The sequence below is a fragment of the Pollicipes pollicipes genome, unplaced genomic scaffold, assembly GCF_011947565.3.
Source record: "Pollicipes pollicipes isolate AB1234 unplaced genomic scaffold, Ppol_2.1 Scaffold_3087;HRSCAF=3621_pilon_pilon_pilon, whole genome shotgun sequence".
NCBI lineage: Eukaryota > Metazoa > Arthropoda > Thecostraca > Pollicipedomorpha > Pollicipedidae > Pollicipes > Pollicipes pollicipes.
The window spans coordinates 33161565-33184556 of record NW_023596225.1 but is presented as its reverse complement, the minus strand read 5'-3'; the positions used below and the strand labels follow the sequence as shown (position 1 = coordinate 33184556).

The following is a 22992-nucleotide window of genomic DNA, read 5'->3' as shown; positions in this document are numbered from 1 at the left end:
CAACAGAGCACCAGCCCACGGTCAAGTCACGACCGCGTCTCTTTGGCTGGCAGCCGTCAGCCATGGTGGCTCGGAAAAGCGTCCTGGCTAATGTTTTAATCGATACCTTCCGAGGAAGCGAGTCCATTAGGATTGGAAGGTGCCTCTGGCCATAACGGCTGCGGCTGGGTGACGGATGGTAATGCCATCTGGTTCTTTTGTGCCGCCACGACAAAGAAATACGTACTAATGCCGTCATTGTTATTTTCGCTACCGCATGAAAAGCGAGCATAGGCCGGCTATCATCGCCTCTGTTATGCTTGGGTTATGTCCGCTGTGACGCGTGTTGTATGTTCTCTCCATTGCTCCAGTTTTGTGCGCTGAGTGTTCGTACCTGCGCTGCTGCATCGCCGATAAACTTTTTCGCCGCCACAGAACACTCCTCGCCATTCAGGAGTGTTTTGAGTCGCCGTGGCTTCGCGCTCGCACAGCGTTCGGACTGCTGCAGCTGCAGCTTCGAACACGGGACTCTGATCGCCCCGGCGGCGCCCGAGGCGGGGCGGGGCGGCGTGCGCGGGCGGCACCACAGCGTGCGCTCGGCGACGCGACGGCCGCCGATCGGGACCTCGGGTCGGCGCCCGGTGCCGGTTCCGGCTCGTGTTCTGGACCGGCAGGCCACAGTGTGGCTTGTGGCTGGCAGGACCTGGACCACTATTATGCAACGAAATGTCACCACTAACGTCATTCTCCCCATCGATTTAAGAGCGTTTTGCGCGATAAACGACACGCTAGACGAATGTACTCTAGGATATTTAGAGATTATACCCTATCCTTGTGATTTAGGGCGATGAACTACGGTGTATCGTTTGAAAACAAGACAGACAGCGGCGTTTTGTTAGGTGCCATGCTGTATCGCGCTGCATCGTGCTGCCTTGGGCTGCTATGGCAGCATGCTGCAAGCGCCAATTAGCTGCGCTACATGCGGACAGGTGCGATGAATACCCGTAGCCTTCCTTCTATTTCTGTTAACTGACTCACATCGCTGTAGCAATCGGTTTAATGACACTGGATAACTCTGATGCATTTTGTTGTACATTTTTTCTTGAAGAGAATTGACATGTAACAGTGGACTGAGCCAGTCTTTTTGGCATTATGAGTTCAAAGGTCTTACGCTCATATTTATCGACATTCTTCATATGAGGAGGTACTTGTCAAACGACGTTGTCAGGCAAAGATTGGTGATATTGTCAAACTCAATGTTTCAAGTTATGCTTATGATCACGGGTTAACAAGGTGACCAAACAAAAAGTTGCATTTAACCAAGATGTGAATACAGACAATTTTGCGAATCTGTGCAGACACTGCCACTTAAGATGTGTGAAAATAATGCATCATTCGAGCTCCCACATCCGGTAGGTGGTCCTACACTAAGGACGGCACGAGACGCAGGCGGTCAAGCCGGAATGTTACGATGACCCATACCAAGCATTGGGTCAGAAACTTACCACGAACAGCAGGCTCCACGAACATGGCACGAACCTCACAAACTGTTGGCGTAATAACCGTGAAGTCATCATGCCGGAAAACTAGGAGCTCAAGCTCTTTCTAGTTAAAGTATTTTCTAAGTTGAACACGTAGGTCTTTTCGATCATTCTAAAACCAAGCCGTTGCAAAAATGAGTAGTTTGAAGCAACATCAGTTTTTTTTTCAAACGGCATCAGGCGGCAAACAACATCAATTTTTTCTTAGAGCGATGCATGATTTGGATTCCGAGGAGCATTTTCAACCCGAACAAACACATCAAAAGTAATATCACTTTCTCTCTTTTTGCTTCGTCATAATGGCTAAGAACAGGTCTGCCAATCGTAAACATGGGGAGCACAGATAGCATAAAATGCAGCAGATTCGCATCAAAATCAACAAAAGGTGAAGCAAGCACACTTGGATTCAAAGTATCACCAAAAACAGCTACAAGACTGCGAAAGACGAGATGCCTGCTTATCAGGGATCAGTGACCAGAAAGTTACGCGCGATCCCAGCGGCACGACATCACATGCCTTAGACACCAACCACTTATCTCTTAAGATGCGGCATGTCTGACCGCATCAGCTCTGGAGACAGCTGGTTGGAGTTGCGTAATATGTGTGCGAGTCACCTTTTGCCCGAGCTGGATTTTGATCGCAAGCGTATGGTAAAGCAGGCGAAAGCGTATTTACCCTCACGGTAATTCTGGTAAGTGGCCGCTACATGCCTTCCAACGTTTTATATTACACCAGGGGTTCCGAGATTGGCAAACACATATATAGCAATCATACCGGAATTACCTCATTAGGAATTGATACATTGCTTGATGGAATTCGAAAGCATACTTTCGGGTGACGATTTTTAGTAACATATGGGATGTCATGACAACGCATCGTAACAGGTATTGCAGTGCTGCTCCGGAATGTATTACTATGACGGGTGGCGCTGAAGAGCTGCCACCCGTCACAACGCACCCGTGCCAGTTGACGCCATCCCACTCAAGTTGCTGTAGATGTCACCCACGGACGTCTTCCCCACGAACGGGACCACAAGGCATCTATCCGCCAGGCTGACGTGCGTGATGTGCTCCGGGTCGGGTGGCGGGACCCCGAGCCACCTAACCGCGGCGTGCCCCGGGTCGGGTGGCGGGACCTCGGGCCACCTAACCGCGGCGTGCTCCGGGTCAGGTGGCGGGACCCCGGGCCGCCTAACGGCGAGGGGTGCGAGCCGAGTCTTTGTCGCCGGAAACACGGAGCGACTCGAGCTGTGACGTCTGGGACCGGACCTGACCTGACCTGACCTGACCTGACCTGTTTCAGGCGGCTCCATGGACGCGGCCGGGATGTGACCACAGCTGAGCCACCCGGACTATGAGGCAAATCGACCTCTCATTCGGTGAGTCAGTGCTTCAGTAGCGGTCTGGTGGATCCCTGCGGCTCTTGAACGACGCGTGGTCTGCTCGGTTAGCGGCGCGTCACACTCCTCCTTCCCAATTGTGGCAGGAGACCGGAACGCGGCTGGTAGTACCCAACTTGTACACCCTTCAAGCCAGTACGCCGAATCAAGGCGCTGGTGGACGGTTTCGAGGGGATGCATCAGCTGTTTGTAAGTTTGTGTGACGTGGGTGGTAAACATGCGACTTCATGGGGCTCCCACATGGTCCAAGTGCATACTTTCAGTGCCAGTACCGGGGTTTTAGCTCCAGTGGTGTTGAATTGCGTACTGTGGGCGAGGAAACTCCGTCGCCCGGTCGCGGTTCTTATGCTTTTCATGGAGACAGATGTGGGCAGCTGCCGCTAATCGCGTCGGTTTCACCTGTCGGATCATACCGCCGGCTTTTTCTCACACTTGCCCGCATGCCCTCGCGGAACTTGGAAGAGGTCGGGAGGGAAGCAAAGTGGCACATCTGCCCGACAGCGTTTCAAACTGTAGGCTGACACTATTCATCACTGCTGTCATTATGCACGTCACATTTTCCGCTCAGGGGTCTTCAACGCGCGTGAAATAAATCGTTGGCACCATTCATCTTGATGACGTTCCGCACGCCCCAACATTGGGCTCACGGCTGGGCAGAAGTCAGCATCGCTCGCAGATCGCTCGCAAGGAAAACAGGGAGGCTTGGCGTGCCCACGTAAGCCGATAGCATTAAGCGGCCGCCGTTTCCCGCGTTGCCGGCGCCAATACGAGGCGGCCAGCTGCAGGCGCCGCCGACCTGCCACGTGGCAGCGGTCGCGCAGAGGAGAGCGAGACGGCTCGAGCGACGGCGAACCTCAGGGCGCTGGACCCGCGCCTCGGATCAATCTCCGATCGGCAGCGGCGGCCAGACGGCATCGATTTCGCGGCGGCGCTCGCGGCCAGCGGCTTCGCGGCGGAGTTCGGTCACCCCCCCCCCCCCTTCCCCGTCCCCTGCCGGCGAGGGATCTGCGGGCTGGGCGGGGCACGGCGCTGTCCTGAGGGTCGGGGCGGGACGAGACGGGGACTGCGGCAGGCGGGAGGCCCGGCTGGCTCGGATGCGCCGCCCGCAGTCCTCGCGCGTCTGAGATTCTGAGATCGGAGGATTGCGCCAGCGGCTGGGACCCGTCCCAACTGCTGATGAATCTACAGTGGAGCGCTGGCGGAGGGAGGGAGCAGTGAGATCAAACTCGAGGCGTGTATTTCGATGGAACCTCGCTGCCTTCATTTGTCGACTTGCCATGACCACCGCCGCCACATTTTTATATTTGCTTTGGAAACGGCCATCAGGGAAATGGACTGCTCTCGTGACAGGAACGCCACTTGGCCAGACGTTAAAAACGTCATTGCATTAACGTTATTATGACGGCGTGAGTCGCAACAAACGCTGCTATTTTAGGACAAATTTTGCCACTTTGTAAAACGAGCATGTCTGCAGTCTCCGCGCGATGCCAATGAAATATGATTCATCGTAATTAAACATCATCATGCTCTGGTAATGTGTTGTTATTGTCGGTAGGCGTCTTATAACATCTTGTCTCAATGCATGACTTATCTCATGCACGCCTGCCTTTAGCAATGCGACATACTAGAGAAAAAAACACACATTTGACTCTTGAAATTAGTGTCCGGTCATTACATGCTATGATACCGCGCTCTATCATCCTCTCCGATTTACCCCTAAGTCTGCCGACGTTGTTTGCCTCAGCCGCGTCCAACGTAGAGCGGTCATCGGACGCTCAGTTTGCGCCTGGAAGCTCCCACAGGCCTCCTCACTGCGTCAGCGGAACAGCTGGGCGGCGTCGGTGGCAGCTCCCACAGACCTCCCCACTGCGTCAGCGGAACAGCTGGGCGGCGTCGGTGGCAGCTCCCACAGACCTCCTCACTGCGTCAGCGGAACAGCTGGGCGACGTCGGTGGCAGCTCCCACAGACCTCCTCACTGCGTCAGCGGAACAGCTGGGCGTCGTTAGCAGCTCCTACAGGCCTTCTCACTGCGTCAGCGGAACAGTTGGACGGCGTCGGTGACAGCTCCCACAGATCCCCTCACTGCGTCAGAGGAACAGCTGGGCGGCGTCGGCGGCAGCTCCACGGGCCCCCTCACCTCCTCAGCGAAACAGTCTAGCGACCTCTGTCTGCCACGCCGGCGCCTCTGTCTCGCGGCGGCGCCTCTGTCTGCCAAGACGGCGCCTCTTCCACGCCCGGCCGCCGCCGTCTGTCGCCGCGCTGGCACGCGCCACGGCCGCCCGCTGCCCAGTTGGCTGGCGGCGCGTCGGCACCGACAGTCCGGCGTCGATTCCGACGGGGCAGGGGAAGGGCGGACGCAGTGTCGCTGGTACCTGCGGGACAGCGTTGGGCTATGGTTGGGCCGGGCCGCCAGGATGAGCGATAATAGCCTACGAACTTCTTGTGAGCACATGAATACGGCGTAGACTAGCATTAACGGTGGGGAACGGTTCGCGTGTACATGGGAATGGATGCGATATGAAAGCTTGCTTAAGTGCAGGGCTGATACCATAGATGGAACTTGGCTGTCGTGCTCGGGGTTAAGGAATGTCCCACATTTGCATGGGGGTCTTGCACTGAAATAGCCATCGTGAATATCATTCAGTGCGGTTCACAGCCCTGCCCTTCTTAAGGCACTAATCCCCTTTAGTTTCTGAGGTACACACCCGCGAAGATATGCAGCCTATTTCGGGGAGGCTATTTTAAGGTCACCCAGGCATCCATGACGCCATAATAACGTCATTGCATTCCTGCCATTCCATCAGCCATGCGGCGATGAAGGCAAACAATATATTGTCGAATTGTTCGTATCTGGTGTTCGTGAGTACGATTTCCAGATGTAATGGCCGTCAATTGGCTTTCAACCAATGTTGGTCAAGGTACGGTGACGTAATCGATCCACGCTCAAGTATACCAACAGTCATAAGCGAACTTATTTCAATATGTCAGATGCCGGCTTCAGTGTCTTAGCATGAAACACTCCATTTAACGATCGCCAAATGAAACATAGCAGAAGTACGGAATAGAGGCTCATCACGAACATTGAATGACGTTACGATAAACACCATGGGAGCTTGCCAATAATTAAGGACCTGTCAGGTGCAGCTGAACGTATATTGCAAGATAGCACGCCATATTTGTGACCGTAACTTGAGCGGCACAGCCCTGAAAAGTTGTCCGTGAATGCCGGCTCATTGCAGCCGTCAGTGGTGATTCATCACGTCGTCGGCAGACGCCCGAGACGCGGTCAGCTGTGGGACTCTGCACGACTGACACGTGTTATCTGGCGTTGGCGAAAGGCTGTCAAGCCGTACGCTACCGACACGGCAGTGATTTGTGGCAGACGCCTGCAGGAAAGCCATGTTGTCCACCGCGGCAGGCTGTTTAGCATTTGGACCACTTCTGCTGCCTATGCCGTCCACCTCTGTTACGCCGACCACCGCTGCAGACCGCAAAGCCATTCTGTCCCCTGCGACAGAAAATGCTGTCCGCCGCACCACGCCGGGTGGCTTCAGCAGTCCATGTACTGACAAGCGACACCCTGCTGACGTCCGTTCTCCACTCGTAAAAGCGGAGCCCACCACGAGGCGCCCGGCGGTTCCCGAGGTATCGCTCCATTTGGCGCCGAGGAACAATCAATGCCGGGCCTGATATGGACACGGAGCCCGGTGGCTGAGGCCGCCACCTTCGCCGAACACCACCGAGGTCAATACGGGTAACACGGCGGCAGCGTGCCGTGCAGGACGGCCCGCGCCGAGCATTGCGGCACGTGAAACTTTCGCCACCAAATTCTGCCGTTGACCTGGAATGTCCCGGTCAGTTGGAAGGAGTCGGTGCTCACACAACAAGCACTGCTAGCGTGAGCTCTCGTTGCAGAAGCTTTCCATAAAACGTTCAGGCTGAATCTTTAAAAAGCGTGTGGATTTAGCACAGCTCCTCAAAGAAGGGCTGTTTATGGGCTACAATGCATAATTCTTTATGGGGAGAATGACATGGTCTCGTATGTATGTCTTAGTATGCGGCATGCAGCATGACATATCATGTACAACCCACCGCCATATCCGCATAACATATATCCCGCATAGACCGCAGTACAGCATCGCACTTTGTTTGGCAAGAGAAGGGTGGGCTTCAGCCAGCATGCCACCACCGTCTCATGACGCAAACAGGCCGAAGTCCTCCACGCTCTCGCGAAATTTTGTCTCGGTTCAGGTGGCTGTCAGCCTCCTGTCGGCCGATCGCTCGACGAGCGGACGGACCGGCCGCCGAGCCGTGCGCGGTCTGCTGGCGGCGCCTGCCCGCTGCCGGTGGGTTCGGGAGCAGCGCCGCGTCTCTCGGCGACGGCGACCGAAGCCTTCCGCAGGCGCGGTCGGACGTGCGGAGCGGCCGCGCCGGACCCCGTGACGTCATCCTTGACCCCAGAGTCGCCATCGTTCGCCAGCTTATCGGGAGTGGCCGGCGTACGTCGCGATTAGCCCAGGACTGCCGCCAGTCTGGCTGATAGCGCGTCGAGCGGTGTCTTATCGGCGATAGGAGCCGGGGGGGGGGGGGGGGGGGGGCACCTGCGTCCGTCTAGGAAGGTTATCGGAACCGCTCTCCGCTCAGCAGTGCACGTGTGGGCGGCGGTGGCGCCGCCGACGATGTCAGCGACGCTGGTGACACCCGCAGCACCAGCACGTGCCAAAAGTAGGTGCAGTGCTCTGGCGCCCACTTCTGTGCAGTGGGGCGGAGGCGGGAGGTCGGTGTGAGCCCTGGAGGCCGTTTGTGACGCAGTGCGGCTGACGCGGTCCCCGGCGCCACCGACTGCGGGGTTTACGAGACGTACACGCCACGGCAGTGCGACTGACTTGGCCCCGGCGCCACCACCGACTGCTGGGTTTGCGAGATGTGCACGCCACGACAGTGCGACTGACGTGGCCCCGGCGCCACCACCGACTGCTGGGTTTGCGAGATGTGCACGCCACGACAGTGCGACAGACGTGGCCTCGGCGCCGCCAACCGTGGGTTTGTGAGGCGTACACGCCACGGCAGTGCTACTGGCGCGGGCCCGGCGCCGCCGACTGCTGGGTTTGCGAGACGTACACGCCACGACAGTGTGATTGACGTGGCCTCGGCGCCGCCAACCGTGGGTTTGCGAGACGTACACGCGACGACAGTGCGACTGACGTGGCTGCGGCGCCACCAACCGCTGGGTTTGTGAGGCGTACACGCCACGACAGTGCGACTGACGTGGCTGCGGCGCCACCAACCGCTGGGATTGCGAGACGCGCATGCCACGACAGGGCGGCCGCGGCTTGGGCAGGGGCTGGGGTCTAGGGCAGCTACGCCTTATTATGTAAGAAGTGGCGTCGTGCGTTGCTTAAAGTTGTCTGCGCGACCGCGGCGTTCGGCGGTTGTTTTTCCGCTGTCGGTGGCTGGTGGCGCTTGTTTTCTTTCCTCCGCTACTTTTTGAGCCATTAGCACGCACATCTTTTGGAGTTTCCGTTTAAACTGTGGTGTATTCTAGCTATGCTGATGAGATCAAACTAGCTGTTTCCAATTGCTCATAGAGCTTTTTGTGGAGGAGCGGGGGGGGGGGGGGAGCAGCTCTTGCCGATAAATTTTGCACTCAAAGTATCGAGGTCATCAACCATGCGGAAGTGCCGCTGAAAGCACCTGCGCCGCTCCTGCATGCGTACGCGTGGTAGTATATACGCCGCTTCAGTCGACTGTTGCAGTCATTTGGGTGCTCCTAGCTGGACAGTTATTTCTCCTCAGCAATGGTTGACTTCGACTCTGTCGGGTGTGAACTGCTGCCCTGTCGTGTGCTTTGGGGATAAAGTAAGACATTTCGCTTTAATCAATTGCTAGTTCTACCAAATGATATGCGTGACTGCCCCCGTGATGACGCTAATAGGCCACTAATCAATAATCGGAACACTGACGGCACATCATCGTCAGAACTTCGTAATCCGTTGGGACAGGAATTTTAGACGTGTGTTTTGTCGTTGTCTGGGCAACCATTTCGTTGGAGGAACGGAGCAGGTCATTAACGTCTAGTTATTTCTAATAACAGCTCCCACTTCCTTCTGCTTCGGTTGCCTGCTACCACAAGTCCTCGCAGGTGCTCGTTGCTTTTGCAGAAGTTGTTAACCATATGCTGGTGTTTCGTGCAGCACGTGCTATTTTCTTCCCGTTACACAATCAGCTTTCACGTGTAGGCGGCTGGACTAATCGAAGTGTGGCAGAATGACAGCCGCCAGGCTACATGATTCGGAATTGGAAACTAAGTTCCGCGTCAAAACAGGTTGATAAGGGCGCGTCTCAAATGTCCTCCGACAAGCTTTTACGGTGCCAGCTTGTTGAAGGGTATGACGTATTTTACAATGATCTGAAGTGGAGTTTCCGTAGACGTAACCCTTGCTCCACTTGCGCTCACTTATCTTGGGTGCATCATGCTCTTCGACGCCGCGTCGGCGACTCTATCCGATGTCGACTCGACGCGATCATACGGCAGGTATCACAGTCGGGATGTTTCTCCAGGACGTGAACTCAAAAACGCTGGCTGGGTTCGTGCTCAAAAGGATCTGCGAGGCAGTGTGTCTGTAATGACCCACATAATGACCCTGGTATCTGCTCACTTAGGCATTCCACTCCAGGGAGATTCCGAATTCGGAGACCGTCCTTTGTAACGGTCTTTAACGGTCATTTAACATTAATTAACATTAACGGTAACGGTAACGGTCAATTAACATTAACGGTAACGGTCATTATTACGTCCCTTGCATAGCACGCGTAACCCTCCCTTTCGGAGAGATGCTGGTGACAGAGACCTATCCATGATAGAAAAACAAGACGCGTGCGAATTATTGCTTAGAGGACCACATAAGCTATCTAGCTGCCGCCGTTCAACTAGATCATTTGTGGTGGTATGACAATGTGTGCAAGTTCATAACCCTCCGCAGTCTTTGCAAATATATTCACTCTCATATGTGTTGTTCTTAATACGTAATGCAATAGCGTGACTGACATTGGGCATCACGGCAAATCGATGTGTTAGATCAAATGAAAAGCAGGGCATTAAACCGATTGATGCGATTGGAGTCCCATTTGTTTAATAGATTGTTTTTTATTGATAGCTGCACCTGAAGCACATATTAACGTACATAAATTTCCTGCACAGCTGTGCTTGGTTCTCTGTACTTGAAATGCGCCATTTCCTCACGTCCTTGTCACGCGAGCAATATTTCATGAGGTCATCTGGTGGGGGCCGGAAGTCTTGGACCTTCGTCTTTCCTGTCCCCACGGCGAGGACGTAATCATCCAAACGGCCCGCGGCAATGGGTAAGAAGTCACGTCCACGCAACGGCATCAGCACATCGGCGTGTTTGGCTGGCTTGTGGGCTGTTCACCGTGCGGCCTGTTTTCATTAGTTGGCCGCCGGTCATGTAGCGTCTGGCGGAGCGGTCGCACGCCACCACCGCGGCGGTACCCGCGTATTGACTCCTGCCGGCCGTGCCCTGGGTCGGCGTGGTGCTTACCACACCGCTGAGTAACGCAGGCCAGTCCTGGAGCCGGTGCGGGACTTGTGCGGTGCGTTTTGTGAGGCGTGGTCTGCTCCGCGGGCTTCGTCGCGACCGCTCGCGCTCGGGTTGCCGGGCTGGGGGATCGCGTCTGGAGCTCATTACGGCGCCCGGGCAGCCGCCTTCGGGCTTGGCTGATCTCCTGATGGAAGCAGGCTCGGCGGACGCCACTGGTGGTGCCAGCAATCCCCTGTTCAGTGCCAGGGGCACAGGAGCGCCTTGAAATGGGCGAGTCGAAACCCTTTTTTCTTGGAAGTTCTTGCCATGAGTTACCGTAAATGGGCGTTAATTGTTACGAAAAACGCGCGGGCTCCAGACCCAGCAGCCCACTCCCTCGCGCTCTGTTCTTACGCTGGTGAAGTGCACGGGCGGGGTTCCGTGGATACAGTGCTGAGCTACTTAAGACAAAATCAGCTTGCTTCTCTCATCAGCTTTTGATGTAAGGCTGCGTAAGGGAGCGTGACAGCAGGCGTCGGACCAGGCTCGGCCGGCCCATGAGACCGCCGGCCGTGGACAGCGACACCAGCTCGGTGACCCGCCGACCCGCGGCCGTTAACCCTGCCGCCGGCTCACCTCCCCGTGCTGCCGCGGCGGGACGGCTGCCCTGCGGGCGGCGCCGCTCCCCACCGCGACGGCCGGCTGGCCTGCGCTGCTGCGCTGACCCGACAGCCCCCGGGGTAGACTCCGGGCCGCCGCCGCCCGCCGGCCGTGCACTGGTCGGGTCAGCGCGGGCGGCTTATCACGGCGTGCGCTATTTGTGTCACGGTGTGTGCTATCTCGGGCAGCTGGTCACGCTTGGTGTGGCTTCTGCATTGCTGACGGAAAAATGCGCACAGCCACACAAAACCGGAGAATCGGCAGTGACGCCCGTGATTCCCCGCAAGCTATGCGTATAAGAGGGTTACTCACAATTCCTAATGGAGAACATTCTCGCTCGCATGTCTCACGTCATGGCTATCTGCGATATGTATCACTTAGCACGGCGGCGGCTTAGTGAGATAGGACGCCAATGACGTTCGCATCTTGATGCACCGTTGAGCGATTAGAGTACTTCAGATGACGCACCGTTGAGCGTGAGCGTGATGACGTTGAGCGTGATGATGACGCACCGTTGAGCGATGACGCACCGTTGAGTGCTTCAGAACCATATCGTGTAATTGAGTTACCTAAGATAAGACTAATGTTACCTTAGTCTAAGGTCACGCCCAGGGTCGCATGTGCTCAGGTGCGTCCCGACATCCTAGCCGACTCGGAGGTGATACCGCCCCTGTCGAACTCGGCTCAGTTCCGCTCGGCCTCTCGTCTCCCCCCCCCCCTCCCCACACTTCTCTCGCTTCCCCCAGTTTCACTCAACTCAGCCGGGCTCCACTGGGCTCCGTTTGGTTTCGCTCAGCTCCGCTCAGCTCATCTGAGCCATTCTAAATTTCGTTCGCGCTCAGCTGATTTAGGCTCCCGTCAGCTCCTCAAGCTCCTCTCGGCTCCTTTTAGCTCATCTTAGCTTCTGTCAGCTTCTCTTGGTACCTGTCGGTTTTCTTGGTTCCTGATAGGTCCTGTCAGCTCCTCTCAGTCCCCCTCAGCTCCGTTTTGATCCGATTTTATCGTGATTTGAAAGACATCACAGAGCACTCTCCTGCGCGCAGATAAAAACTCACATGTGCGCGAACCCACGCGCGAAACAGGTGGCTTCTGTGTGCTGATTGGCCGTAGACGGGTGAGCGGCGCCCTCGCACACTGCTCACTGCAGGGCGCCGGTGGCGTGTGGCTCGGACACTACCGTGGCACCGGTGACGTGTAGCTCGGACACTACCGTGGCGCCGGTGGCGTGTGGCTCGCGACACTGCTGTGGCACAGGTGGCGTGTAGCTCGCGACACTACCGCGGCGCCGGTGGCGTGTGGCTCGGACACTACCGTGGCGCCGGTGGCGTGTAGCTCGGACACTACCGTGGCACCGGTGGCGTGTAGCTCAGACACTACTGTGACACCGGCGGCGTGTAGCTCGCGGCACACTACCGTGGCGCCGGTGGCGTGTAGCTCAGACACTACTGTGACACCGGCGGCGTGTAGCTCGCGACACTGCCCTGGCGCCAGTGGCGTGCAGCTCGGATACTACCGTGGCACCAGTGGCGTGTAGCTCGCGGCACACTACCGTAGCGCCGGTGGCGTGTAGCTCGGACACTACCTGCGGCACCGGTGGCGTGTAGCTCGGACACTACTGCGGCACCAGTGGCGTGTAGCCCGGACACTACCGTGGCGCCGGTGACGTGTGGCTCGGACGCTACCGTGACACCGGTGACGTGTAGCTCGGACACTACCGTGACGCCGGTGGCGTGTGGCTCGCGACACACTACCGTGATGGCGGTGACGCTTGGCTCGGACGCTACGGTAGCGCCTTGGACGCGTAGCGCCGCCGGTGACACCACCGCGCAACTGACCCGCGGTCAAGGTCACGGGCCGCTCAGTATGCACCGCGCCCTCGGCGGTGCGGACGCGCGTCTGAGCGATGTTCGCGATGGCCTGGGCCGTCTGCGGCAGGACATGACGGCGGGAAAGCTAGGCGTCGGTACAGGTGAGCAGGGGCCGACGCTCGGTGACGGGCTGGTGCTGCGTCTGGCTCGGTCGTCACGCGGGCGCTGCTCCAATTCCTGACCACAGAGAAGGGAGGCTTTAGGTCATCGACTGTCTGCGTCACGGGATGCCGGGTTGTCTTGGATCGCGTCCAGTGTGCTCTAATTACATTTTTATTGCCGCCGTTGTCATAATATCATCCAGGTAATGACGGATGGGGAGTGCTCGTGGCTGCTGGAGTGTTGAAAGCCTCAACCTCGTTGGCAAGCGACGGCGACCTTGGATCTCTTATGATAACAACTAAAGACGAGTGAACCACAGATGTTTGCCGATGCCACGCACGGTGACAGTGTAATAAATACCAAGTATACATATATATATATATATATATATATATATATATATATATATATATATATATATATATAGACATAAATAGACAGATCGCCGCGCGACTCGACGTGCAGCACGGAGTTCCCTGGCCGTACTCGCCAATCCCGCCGCGCTGCTCGCCGTCGGCCGTGAGAGGGGAAGGGGGCGGGGCGACATGCGGGGCTCGGGTTACAGCGAGCCTGTCGGGCTCCGTGAGCCGCCCGGTCACAGCGCACCGGGCCCCGTAAGCCGAAACGGCCCGGGCGGAGCTGGCCGCCGCCGGTGCCGCCCATAGCCGCTCGGTGACACGCAGACCCGCGCCGGGCCGCCCAGTGCTGCTCGGCCACCAGCCAGTGCGATTTTGTGCCGTTCAGCGCCGCGTGCTACGACCAGGCGGGGGCCTGGTTTTGAAAAATGAGCTGGTTGGGCGGAGGTGGCAGTTAAAAAGCTTGCTAACTTCCCCAAAAAACCAACGATCGGGTTTTCCCAAAATGTAGCCCACCTTCTCCCCAACTGAAAAGGAAACTACACCCCTGCACCCAGTGCAACCTGACAATGCCTGTGCTCAGAATCTATCCTCGGCGCCACTCGACGCAAGACGGCACCGTTGCATTATTTTGAGTTGATCAGTCGTCGCATGTCCTTTTCAGGCCTACAACTAGGCCTACGTCCAGCGCGGACCAACACCTGGGCAACCGTCGTCGGCACTGAACTATAGTTATATGAACCTCGATGACACGTCCGATTGCTGAGCGTGTGTCGCGCATGTGTCTCATCCTGGCAGGAGGGGTGTACACCGCGGGGAATCGAACCCCGTGCCTCTGGCTTCCCAGACACACCGTGCAGCCAATGGTCTTGAACCCCCACCGACAGCCGCATCCGTCAGGTGCGAGCGACAGTCGGTGCCGATCAGCTGCGGCCAGCGGCGGAGCATTCACGAGCGCCCTCTGTCTGTCTCGAACTGGTACAGGTCCGGGTCGGTCTGGTATGGGTCCGAGCGGGTGGCTCGCGCGGCACGCACTCGTGGTGACGTCACATCCGATCGGCTCGCACTCGTGGTGACGTCTCGTCCGATCGGCTCGCACTCGTGGTGACGTCACATCCGATCGGAAGCCCGTCAGGCGGACCCGGCGGTCTGGCAGCCAACGCAGGCACCTGTGGCTGGCTGTCAGCCTGTTGAGCTGTGCCGGGAGTGAGCTGCGCCGGCGATCAATGTCCCGTTTAATTGTCCGGTCCGATAGCGCTTGGCCGTCGTTAACAATGCAGCTCGCGTGCACTGCAGTGAAGTGCGCTGCAGTCAATTGCTGTGGGTGCGCTGAATTTAAGGCAGCACTGCCTTGAAAATCGTTCCCGTTGGATGTGGTTGATGTCGAAAGGGAAGGAATGATTCGGCCCCCACATGCCACTGGGTTGTCCCTGGTAGAGACGGGTTTTCAGTGTCATCAGGGGCTATGTTAATGGCATGTCCCTGCTGGTGTGCATAGCAACGATGGCTTCTTGCAATAGGCAGAACATCAAATAGCATGAGCGTGTTGGCGGAGGTGGGTTGCGCCTTGCTCTTCAAATTCTTAAGAAGAGTTTGCTCATGACCTTTTCGGGTCGCCTTCCTAGCACAGGCGAGCTTTGTGTGGCAACGCTGAATACGTCAAAATCAAATATCAAAAACGTTTTAACACCTTACAGCACGTTATCTCCCACGTTCCCGTCGCGCCGCACGAGCGACAAAAATCGAGGAGATCTGCACCAAGGAGTGTCGTCGTGGGCGGAGCTCAAAGGCCAGAAGCAGACGTGGTTTCACACGGAGATGTGGCGCCGGTCCCCGTGGCGACAGACGTCCGGGCACGTGTCGGCCCGCTCCGCACGTGACACGTGCTGACACGCGCCCCGTGTTTGCAGTGTGGCTGGTCAACAAGACGCTGGTGCTGACTCTCTGCGTGGGCATCACCTTCGGCTTCAGCTTCGCCTACATGGTCCTCAGCCTGGCTCAGTATGGACCGCAGGAGAGCTACTACTCCCGCCTGCTGGACACGTGAGTGACGGCCCACTGAGCGCACCACTGACAGCTTCAATCGGTCTCGGTCGACATCACGTGTTCACATGACACGCTGGGCGTCCACGGACATGATAATGATGTCCGTTGCGTGTTCGGCAGCAGGTGACCCCCTGGCTTTTCAATGTGCCGCGGGCTTAAATTGCGAGTCGTCTGGTAGCACGACTTTGATTCGGTGTGTTCTGTTTGCTTGAATGGTGAACAGACCCTTAAACATCGGCCTGTGAACACACGCAAGGTTGTTTGAGAGCGCATTTGAAATCCATTCCGGGCGTTTAAGAACGTAAGGTCGATTCCAGCTATTCTCCCATAGTCAGGCGGCTCACTGCCAAGTCTGGCAAAGTCGGTGGGTGGTACCGCTAGCCCCTGCCTCTGCCCCGGTTTAATGCCGCTGGCCCCTGCCTCTGCCCCGGTTTAATGCCGCTGGCCCCTGCCTCTGCCCCGGTTTAATACAGCTGGTCCCGGACTCTACCCGGTTCATGGGCGCAAGCTCTGGGCAGACGTCAGCTGTGCCGTACCCTTGACTGTACTGACGCACCAGCTGTGCCGACCGGCCGCTGAGACATGGTATCTGTCCACCTAATAGCCAGCTGTCCGACCGGCCACTGACCCTTGGTATCTGTCCACCTAACCAGCCATCCGACCGGCCACTGAGACGCGGTGTCTGTCCACCCAACCAGCCGTCCGACCGGCCACTGACTCTTGGTATCTGTCCACCTAACCAGCCGACCGAACGGCCACTGACTCTTGGTATCTGTCCACCTATCGAGCCGTCGGAATGGCCACTGACTCTTGGTATCTGTCCACCTAACGAGCCGTCCGAACGGCCACTGACCCTTGGTATCTGTCCACCTAACCAGCCGTCCGACCGGCCACTGACTTTTGGTGTCTGTCCACCTAACGAGCCGTCCGAACGGCCACTGACCCTTGGTATCTGTCCACCTAACCAGCCGTCCGACCGGCCACTGACTCTTGGTATCTGTTCACCTAACCAACCGTCCGACCGGCCACTGACTCTTGGTATCTGTCCACCCAACAAGCCGTCCGACCGGCCACTGACTCTTGGTATCTGTTCACCTAACCAGCCGTCCGACCGGCCACTGACTCTTGGTATCTGTTCACCTAACCAGCCGTCCGACCGGCCACTGACTCTTGGTTTCTGTCCACCTAACCAGCCGTCCGACCGGCCGCTGACCCGCGCTATCTGTCCACCTAATCAGCCGTCCACGAGGACGTGCCAGGGAATGGGCGGGGGGGGGGGGGGGTACGTCCCGGTAATGTTGGAATGAAGCACCACGCGTTTGCCGTTACCTTAAATAAACAAGCGGACCTTGAGCATGCCGAGTCCTCCATGCTGGGTATAGTCCATATGTCAGCCGACGGTGACGGCATTGCAATTGGGGCCGGCATCGAACCGTGGCTTAGCGCAGAGTGGCGGACTCAGGTATGCGTGGTCGACCGGCCGTGTCGCGTCTAGCATCGACCAAAAGGCCTGCTGAGGCTGAAAACGCCCACGTGCCTGCCACCCTGTCCCCGAACATCGGAGCAGCTGGAGACTCGAGTGGGCCTCAGTTGTGGTATGGGGCGCGGCCGGCGAGTGTCACAGCCATGCCCTGGCCTGATGGTCTTTGTTCGTCGTCACGACATTAATACTACGACAACGACTCCTACAGTCAGGAGTTCTATGTCATGGCTTGTATGCGGCATCGTTACTGCTACAGAAGCTAAACAGACTTTACTTATTCTTGACACTGCTTCCGTTGCAAATACTTAGACACGACACGAGTGCTTACCCGACAAAACTTGTTCTGCAAAAAGCTCTACATGGCGTGGCTACTACAGCAAAAACTTATGCGGTCTACCTAAATGGGATATTACGTTACTTCTATGACAAAGAATTAAAGGTGAGTTATAGGTGAGTTTTAGAGAGTTATTATGAATGGGTTCTGGTGCAAAGAGCTGTATGTGACATTCATGCCAAGAACTTTTGCCTGAAAAGCTTATGCTTAAAAAGATGGTACCCATCATTATGTCCACTGCAAAAACGTTTTAAGTCTTTAATTTGAGCGGTATTACCTCCAATGCCCCTAACGATATGTGGCATCTGCGCCATGCGACACAGGCCACACTCCAGAAATTATACCCGTCAGTACGCATACTCAGGTTAAGCATCACTACTGAACGGAGGGGGCAAACGTATGGTAGCACCTGGACGGGGTGAATCAGACCAGTGTTGTCCACTCCATGGTATCGATATATTACCGCGGCTCAAACATTCCGATCGTCGGAGTCCCACGGCAGCGGTGCTACGCGACGTTGCCGTTACTGAAAAACGTATTGTGCAAAGTCGTAGTGTTGCAAAGCAAAGTCGGGAGGTAAGCGTGGCAAAATGGCCAAACTCCTAAAAAAGAGATAAACGTCTGGTCTGCCCCAAATGATGCGATCACAGATGAGTGGATGGAGGCTTCGGCTGAAAATTAAGTACATCCCTGGTCTGGTGTTCATCAAACTGGGACATTCCCTCTTCTGCACTCGGCTTTAGCGCTAAATGATAAAACTTTTCAAAAAAACTATGCCGTCATTGAGAATATTCTACCAAAACAACAGCCTTTGCTCATGCGCCATGCACAGTAAATGGACAAAAATGCAACCTAATGAATAGCCGATTTGTTTTACCCGCATCTCGAAATTTTAATGGCGGTGTGGCCCAGCTCCAAACCGGCAAACTTCTCCGCCGTGTCCCCGAACATATTTGCAGTATCGCTCATTTAAGGTTTCCTCCAGACTTCCATGTTGTTCCCACATCCCCGCTAGGTGCCCGCGTCTTTTGCACTCCACAGCTAAGTTTTGGCGGTAGAAGTAATGTCGCGTTGACATATAGACTGGGTAAGTGCTGCAGTGGAAGTTATGGCGGGCATAAGTTTTTGAAGCACACTTTTGTCGTGTGACACTAATGTCGCGCAGAAGTCATTGCAGCAGAAGAAATGTCGTAGATTAGTAATAATTGCATACGTTTTGCAGCATGAGTTATGTCGGAAAATTGTTGATGCATAATCTTTGTTACATAGCACCAATGCTGCGTACCAGTCTTTGCAGCAGAAGTAATGTCATATAAGAAATGACTATAACTGTTTGCAGTAAAATAATGACTGCTATGAATTTTGAAGCATAAGTTTTGTCGCGTGGCTCAAATATTACGCATAAGTATGGGCAGCAGAATTAATGCCATAGCACTGTTGTCGGTATGCTGCAACGCCGATGTGGAACCCCCTCGTTCTGCCCTTGGATTAAGGAGCTGCCAGTACTGCAGCCAAGTAGGGGAGGGGGTGGGGGAAGCGTGCTCCAGGCACGAGCTGCCGAGCTTCGTGCACGTCGTGTTGTCCCTCTTGTGATTGGGGTGCCATTAAACTAATCCAGGTTTATGGCTTGAAGTTCTGTTGTCTTATGACTGCGAGAGACAACATATGCTCGGAGAGTGGAGACTTACGTAACGTAACACGCGCTCCTTCTGGAGACTGGTTCGAGTCTGCCTGTGCAGTAGATACCATTGGAAACTACCAATGTTTTTGGCACTGGTGCACATTAATATTTCAACGTTGACACGCAGGCCACTTTTTAATCCAAGACTGTTATTACTAGAAGGGCCCATGCCGGCCATAAGGGCGCCGGGAGCGCTAGAATGATGTTTGTGCGCCAGTGTTGGGCGCCTTGGAAGTTGCGCAGTTTTTTTTTGGTCGTTTTCCTCATGTAATTTTCCATTCATACGACATAAGGTGAGTGGCCAGAATGATTGGCTACTGCATAGTGTATAGCCTTAGCACAGGAAGCAGCAACAGCTGCCGTTCGTTTAGCTCTGTTATGGTGTCGAACAGTTGCTCATAACACGTGGCCGACGGCGGGTTAATAACCCAAAATTAGCGATTATGTGACTCATCTTATAGAAGCCCCCAGGGGCGGGGCCAAGGATTTTGAGCCAGGGGAAATTTTCCAGTAGACCTCTAAGACAAAATGGGGCCTCCTCACGGGTGTCTTCCCGAGCAAAACCTGTCAATGGGTATCCTTGGTTAAGACAGGGAGAGGGCGAGTGGGCCCACAGCAACCTTCTCCTAATCTGGAAAACTATATTTACCGTGCATCACCAACTTGGAGAAAATCAAGCTTGTCCCTCTCAGAGTTACTTTGAAGTCCAGGGTAGCGAAGGAAGACACAGTTTTCGGATCCCGAAGAATAATGGGAAGATTTCTCAAGGACTGACTTGATACAAATGCCACCAACGGTTGAATCTTTACCCTATTTAATAATCCTTTTCGTTTATTAAACACGCTTGCATTTTGAGAAACAGCAGGGTTGCTTTTTTGAAGTGCTTTAGGTTGTAAATAGTCGCTGAGTAGCCGGACGTTAGTTACCTATGAGTAAAGGTACTGGGCGCTTAACCCACCTGGTCCACACCAGACACGTCTCTTACAGAGGGAGGAGCCCGTAAGTACGCCGGCTTACATCCGCACTGCGTAACGGGCATAACGCGATGCTAAATATATCATCAAGAAAAAACACGGCGCGGCTGTGCCTTGGATACAGAAGAAATTATGCTAATCAAACTCAAGTTCCCATGAAAATTCAAGCAGCTTATGCCAGTCTGGCGGGCATCATTCTAGGATCCGAACCCCAAACGGTTACAATTCAATTTTGTGTGGCGTGGTCGCCTGCGCCCAACTGATAGGGCATGCGGAGGAAGGGAGAGGGAACCTTTGCATCACAGCGCATCGCTGAAACGATCTGTCAGGGCTGCTGATCATACCAAAAGTGGAGCGGTCGGGAGGTTCTTTGTGTGTTATGGGACCTCCCAATCCAGCAAAAGAACCCCATTATCCGAAAACAGGGCCTCCTGATCTGGGACCACCCTCCTCGTCCCCGCTCTCCCTTCCGACCCTTCTTTCTGTCTGCAGACATCCTCCCAGACACATAGGTCACCCTGGAAGCCCTTTGTTCCCCTCACACGTTCCGTTCCCGTTATATTTCCGCTATAGACCCTCCTTTCCGGCATCAAGTCTGGCTTTCTGTGCAGAATCCATTTCCTTCCCAGATCCCGCTCTCCCTGGTACCCTCCATTGCTCCCATTGCCTACCCACGGCTCCCTGGAGGGAGCATAGCTACTTACCCACTGTTCCCTGCTCCCTAGGAGAGCAGTGGAACGGCAGAGACCTAGGTCTACAGAGCACAGTTTGCACCGTTTGCGGATCCTTCCCAGCTCCCGCTCGATGCTTCGTCCCCTCTCCGAGGCTTTCTGTTGAGTCAGCGGACTCTTTGAGTCATCTGCAGACCCTCCGCGGACCCTGTGTTCCCTCTCGAGGTTCTTCATCCCCTCGGCAGACGCCCTGCCCTCCGCAGACTCTCCGTCCCCCCCCCCCCCTCCCCCCGCCTCGCCTCCTTAGCCGTGGCCCGTGAGGCCGGCCACGCCTGGGCGGGAGCATGCTGCGCCGCCGCACGCCTATCCGGCGGGCTGGCGGGCGTCGCAGGCGGCGGCGGCGGCGGCGGCGGCGCGCCGGCCGCCTCAGGTCCGCGCGCCATCGAGCGGAGGCGCGGTAATGGGACGTCGAGAAGGGGGACCTTTCGTGGGCCATCGGTGACCTTCAGGCCTCCTTAGTGGACACTAAGTGCGCTATCGACGCTTCGGGCAGGCTCGGACAGTGGTCGCGTGCTGCATGGACGTGCCATCGTGAGCTTAAATCTGGTCTTCCTTGTGCGCCGCAAGCCATGTGAGAGACCGTGAAGCTTTCAGTTGAATAATACGGTGACTATTTGACAATATGAGTTTCAGCAGGGGTTCATAGTTAAAGGTGATCTAATTCCTTTTGTTAATGTAACCCACGTGATTTCCCGAGTACTGGCAAACCATACTTTACCACGACAAGCAGTGTCCTGGGTAAGTTCTGAGTGATCCAGCACTGACGGATATGTCTGCCTCTGCGGCCCTCGCCGGTGGCAGTCCACACAGAGGAGGCTGCGTCTCGGGGACGGGACCGAATCTTGCCGGAGCCCAAGCCCGAGCCCGAGCCCGAGCCCGAGCTCAAGCCCGAGCCCGAGCCCGAGCCCGAGCCCGAGTCCGAGACCGAGACCGAGACCGAGACCGAGACCGAGACCGAGCCCGAGCCCGAGCCCGAGCCCGAGACCGAGACCGAGCCCGAGACCGAGACCGAGACCGAGCCCGAGCCCGAGCCCGAGACCGAGACCGAGCCCGAGCCCAAGCCCAAGCCCGAGCCCGAACCCGAGCCGAGCCCGAGACCGAGACCGAGACCGAGACCGAGACCGAGACCGAGCCCGAGCCCGAGCCCAAGCCCGAGCCCGAGCCCGAGCCCGAGCCCGAGACCGAGACCGAGACCGAGACCGAGCCCGAGCCCGAGACCGAGACCGAGACCGAGACCGAGCCCGAGCCCGAGGTCGGCCGTCCGCTCGGCCGCTGCTCCCGCGCGGGTCGATGGCACTGGCGGCGGCCGGCGCCGCGGGCTGCCGAGCCGTCGACACCACATCGGCGCTCCGGTGAGCGCCGGTGTGGGAGGTGGCGTCGCCGCCGGCCGCGCCTCAGGTCCGGTCCAATCCAGTCCAGTCCAGCCCAGCTCAGCTGCAGCCGCCGGCCGGCGCCTGTCCTCTGTCGCTGCCGGCCACGGAGGCGGCCTCGGCAGGAATTCCATGCAATGCCTGCCTAGCGTGGCGGCGCTGTGCCGGTGTCAGGGGACGGGCCGCGTGCGCCACTCGTGAGGCTCTGTCCGCTCGGGTGTCTGGTCCAGTCCCGCGTGGGTGGCGTCCCGCACCGTTCTCTGCTTTCGTGCCCCGCCTGGTCGCCTCCCACCGGCTCGGGGTATCAGGGTGTGCACGTGTGACCCCGCGATGGTGCGGTGCGCTATAGCTGACCGCGACGCCATGTCCGGGACCCGTCGACAGTGTGAATGTGCGGCCAGCCTGGCAGTCATTCATCCCCATGCTATTTGTGGCCGGCCAGGCCGACCTCGCTGCCGGTGACGGAAATGGAGTGGCTCGTGCCACGGTCAATACGGGTGCCTCGGTCAAGGTAGCTGCGTCAGAGGCGCGCTAACTCATAAAGTGCGCGGGCCGGGTGCACTCGCTTCGTAATAGTCGGCGAGGGGCCGCCCTAAATGGTGTGGCACTCACGCGTCATAGCCGGCATGCACTTGCGTGTCATAGCCTACAGGCGTAGCCGCATGCACTTACGGTATGATCAGCGCGGCGAAATTTGTTCGGTGCCACTGGCGGGCTCGATTTAGCAGCTGACAAACGACGCTCGTGGCACGCAAGCTCCCGGCAAAGCTTTTTCATTTGGCGTTGGACTTTCATTCACCTGTGCGGACTTCACAGACCACGTGACGCGCATGCCGCGTTCACGGGGTGCGATTCCGCACGCCGCTTGGGAGTCCGCGAACAGACCCCCGCGCCTTGCTGGCTAAGTGACTGATGATCGCAGCAGCCGG

The 22992-nt window shown here is 56.6% G+C and overlaps 1 protein-coding gene across 1 annotated transcript in view; it reads left to right on the top strand.

Moving 5' to 3' along the window:
* Positions 1–22992, top strand: part of LOC119090058 (glycoprotein-N-acetylgalactosamine 3-beta-galactosyltransferase 1) — a 56835-nt gene that overhangs the window by 9092 nt on the left and 24751 nt on the right. Inside the window, exons 2-3 of the mRNA XM_037212852.1 lie at positions 2823–2898; positions 15355–15487. Of these exons, the coding sequence (XP_037068747.1) occupies positions 2874–2898; positions 15355–15487 (158 nt within the window). The 5' untranslated portion in view covers positions 2823–2873. The remainder of the gene's footprint in view (positions 1–2822; positions 2899–15354; positions 15488–22992) is intronic.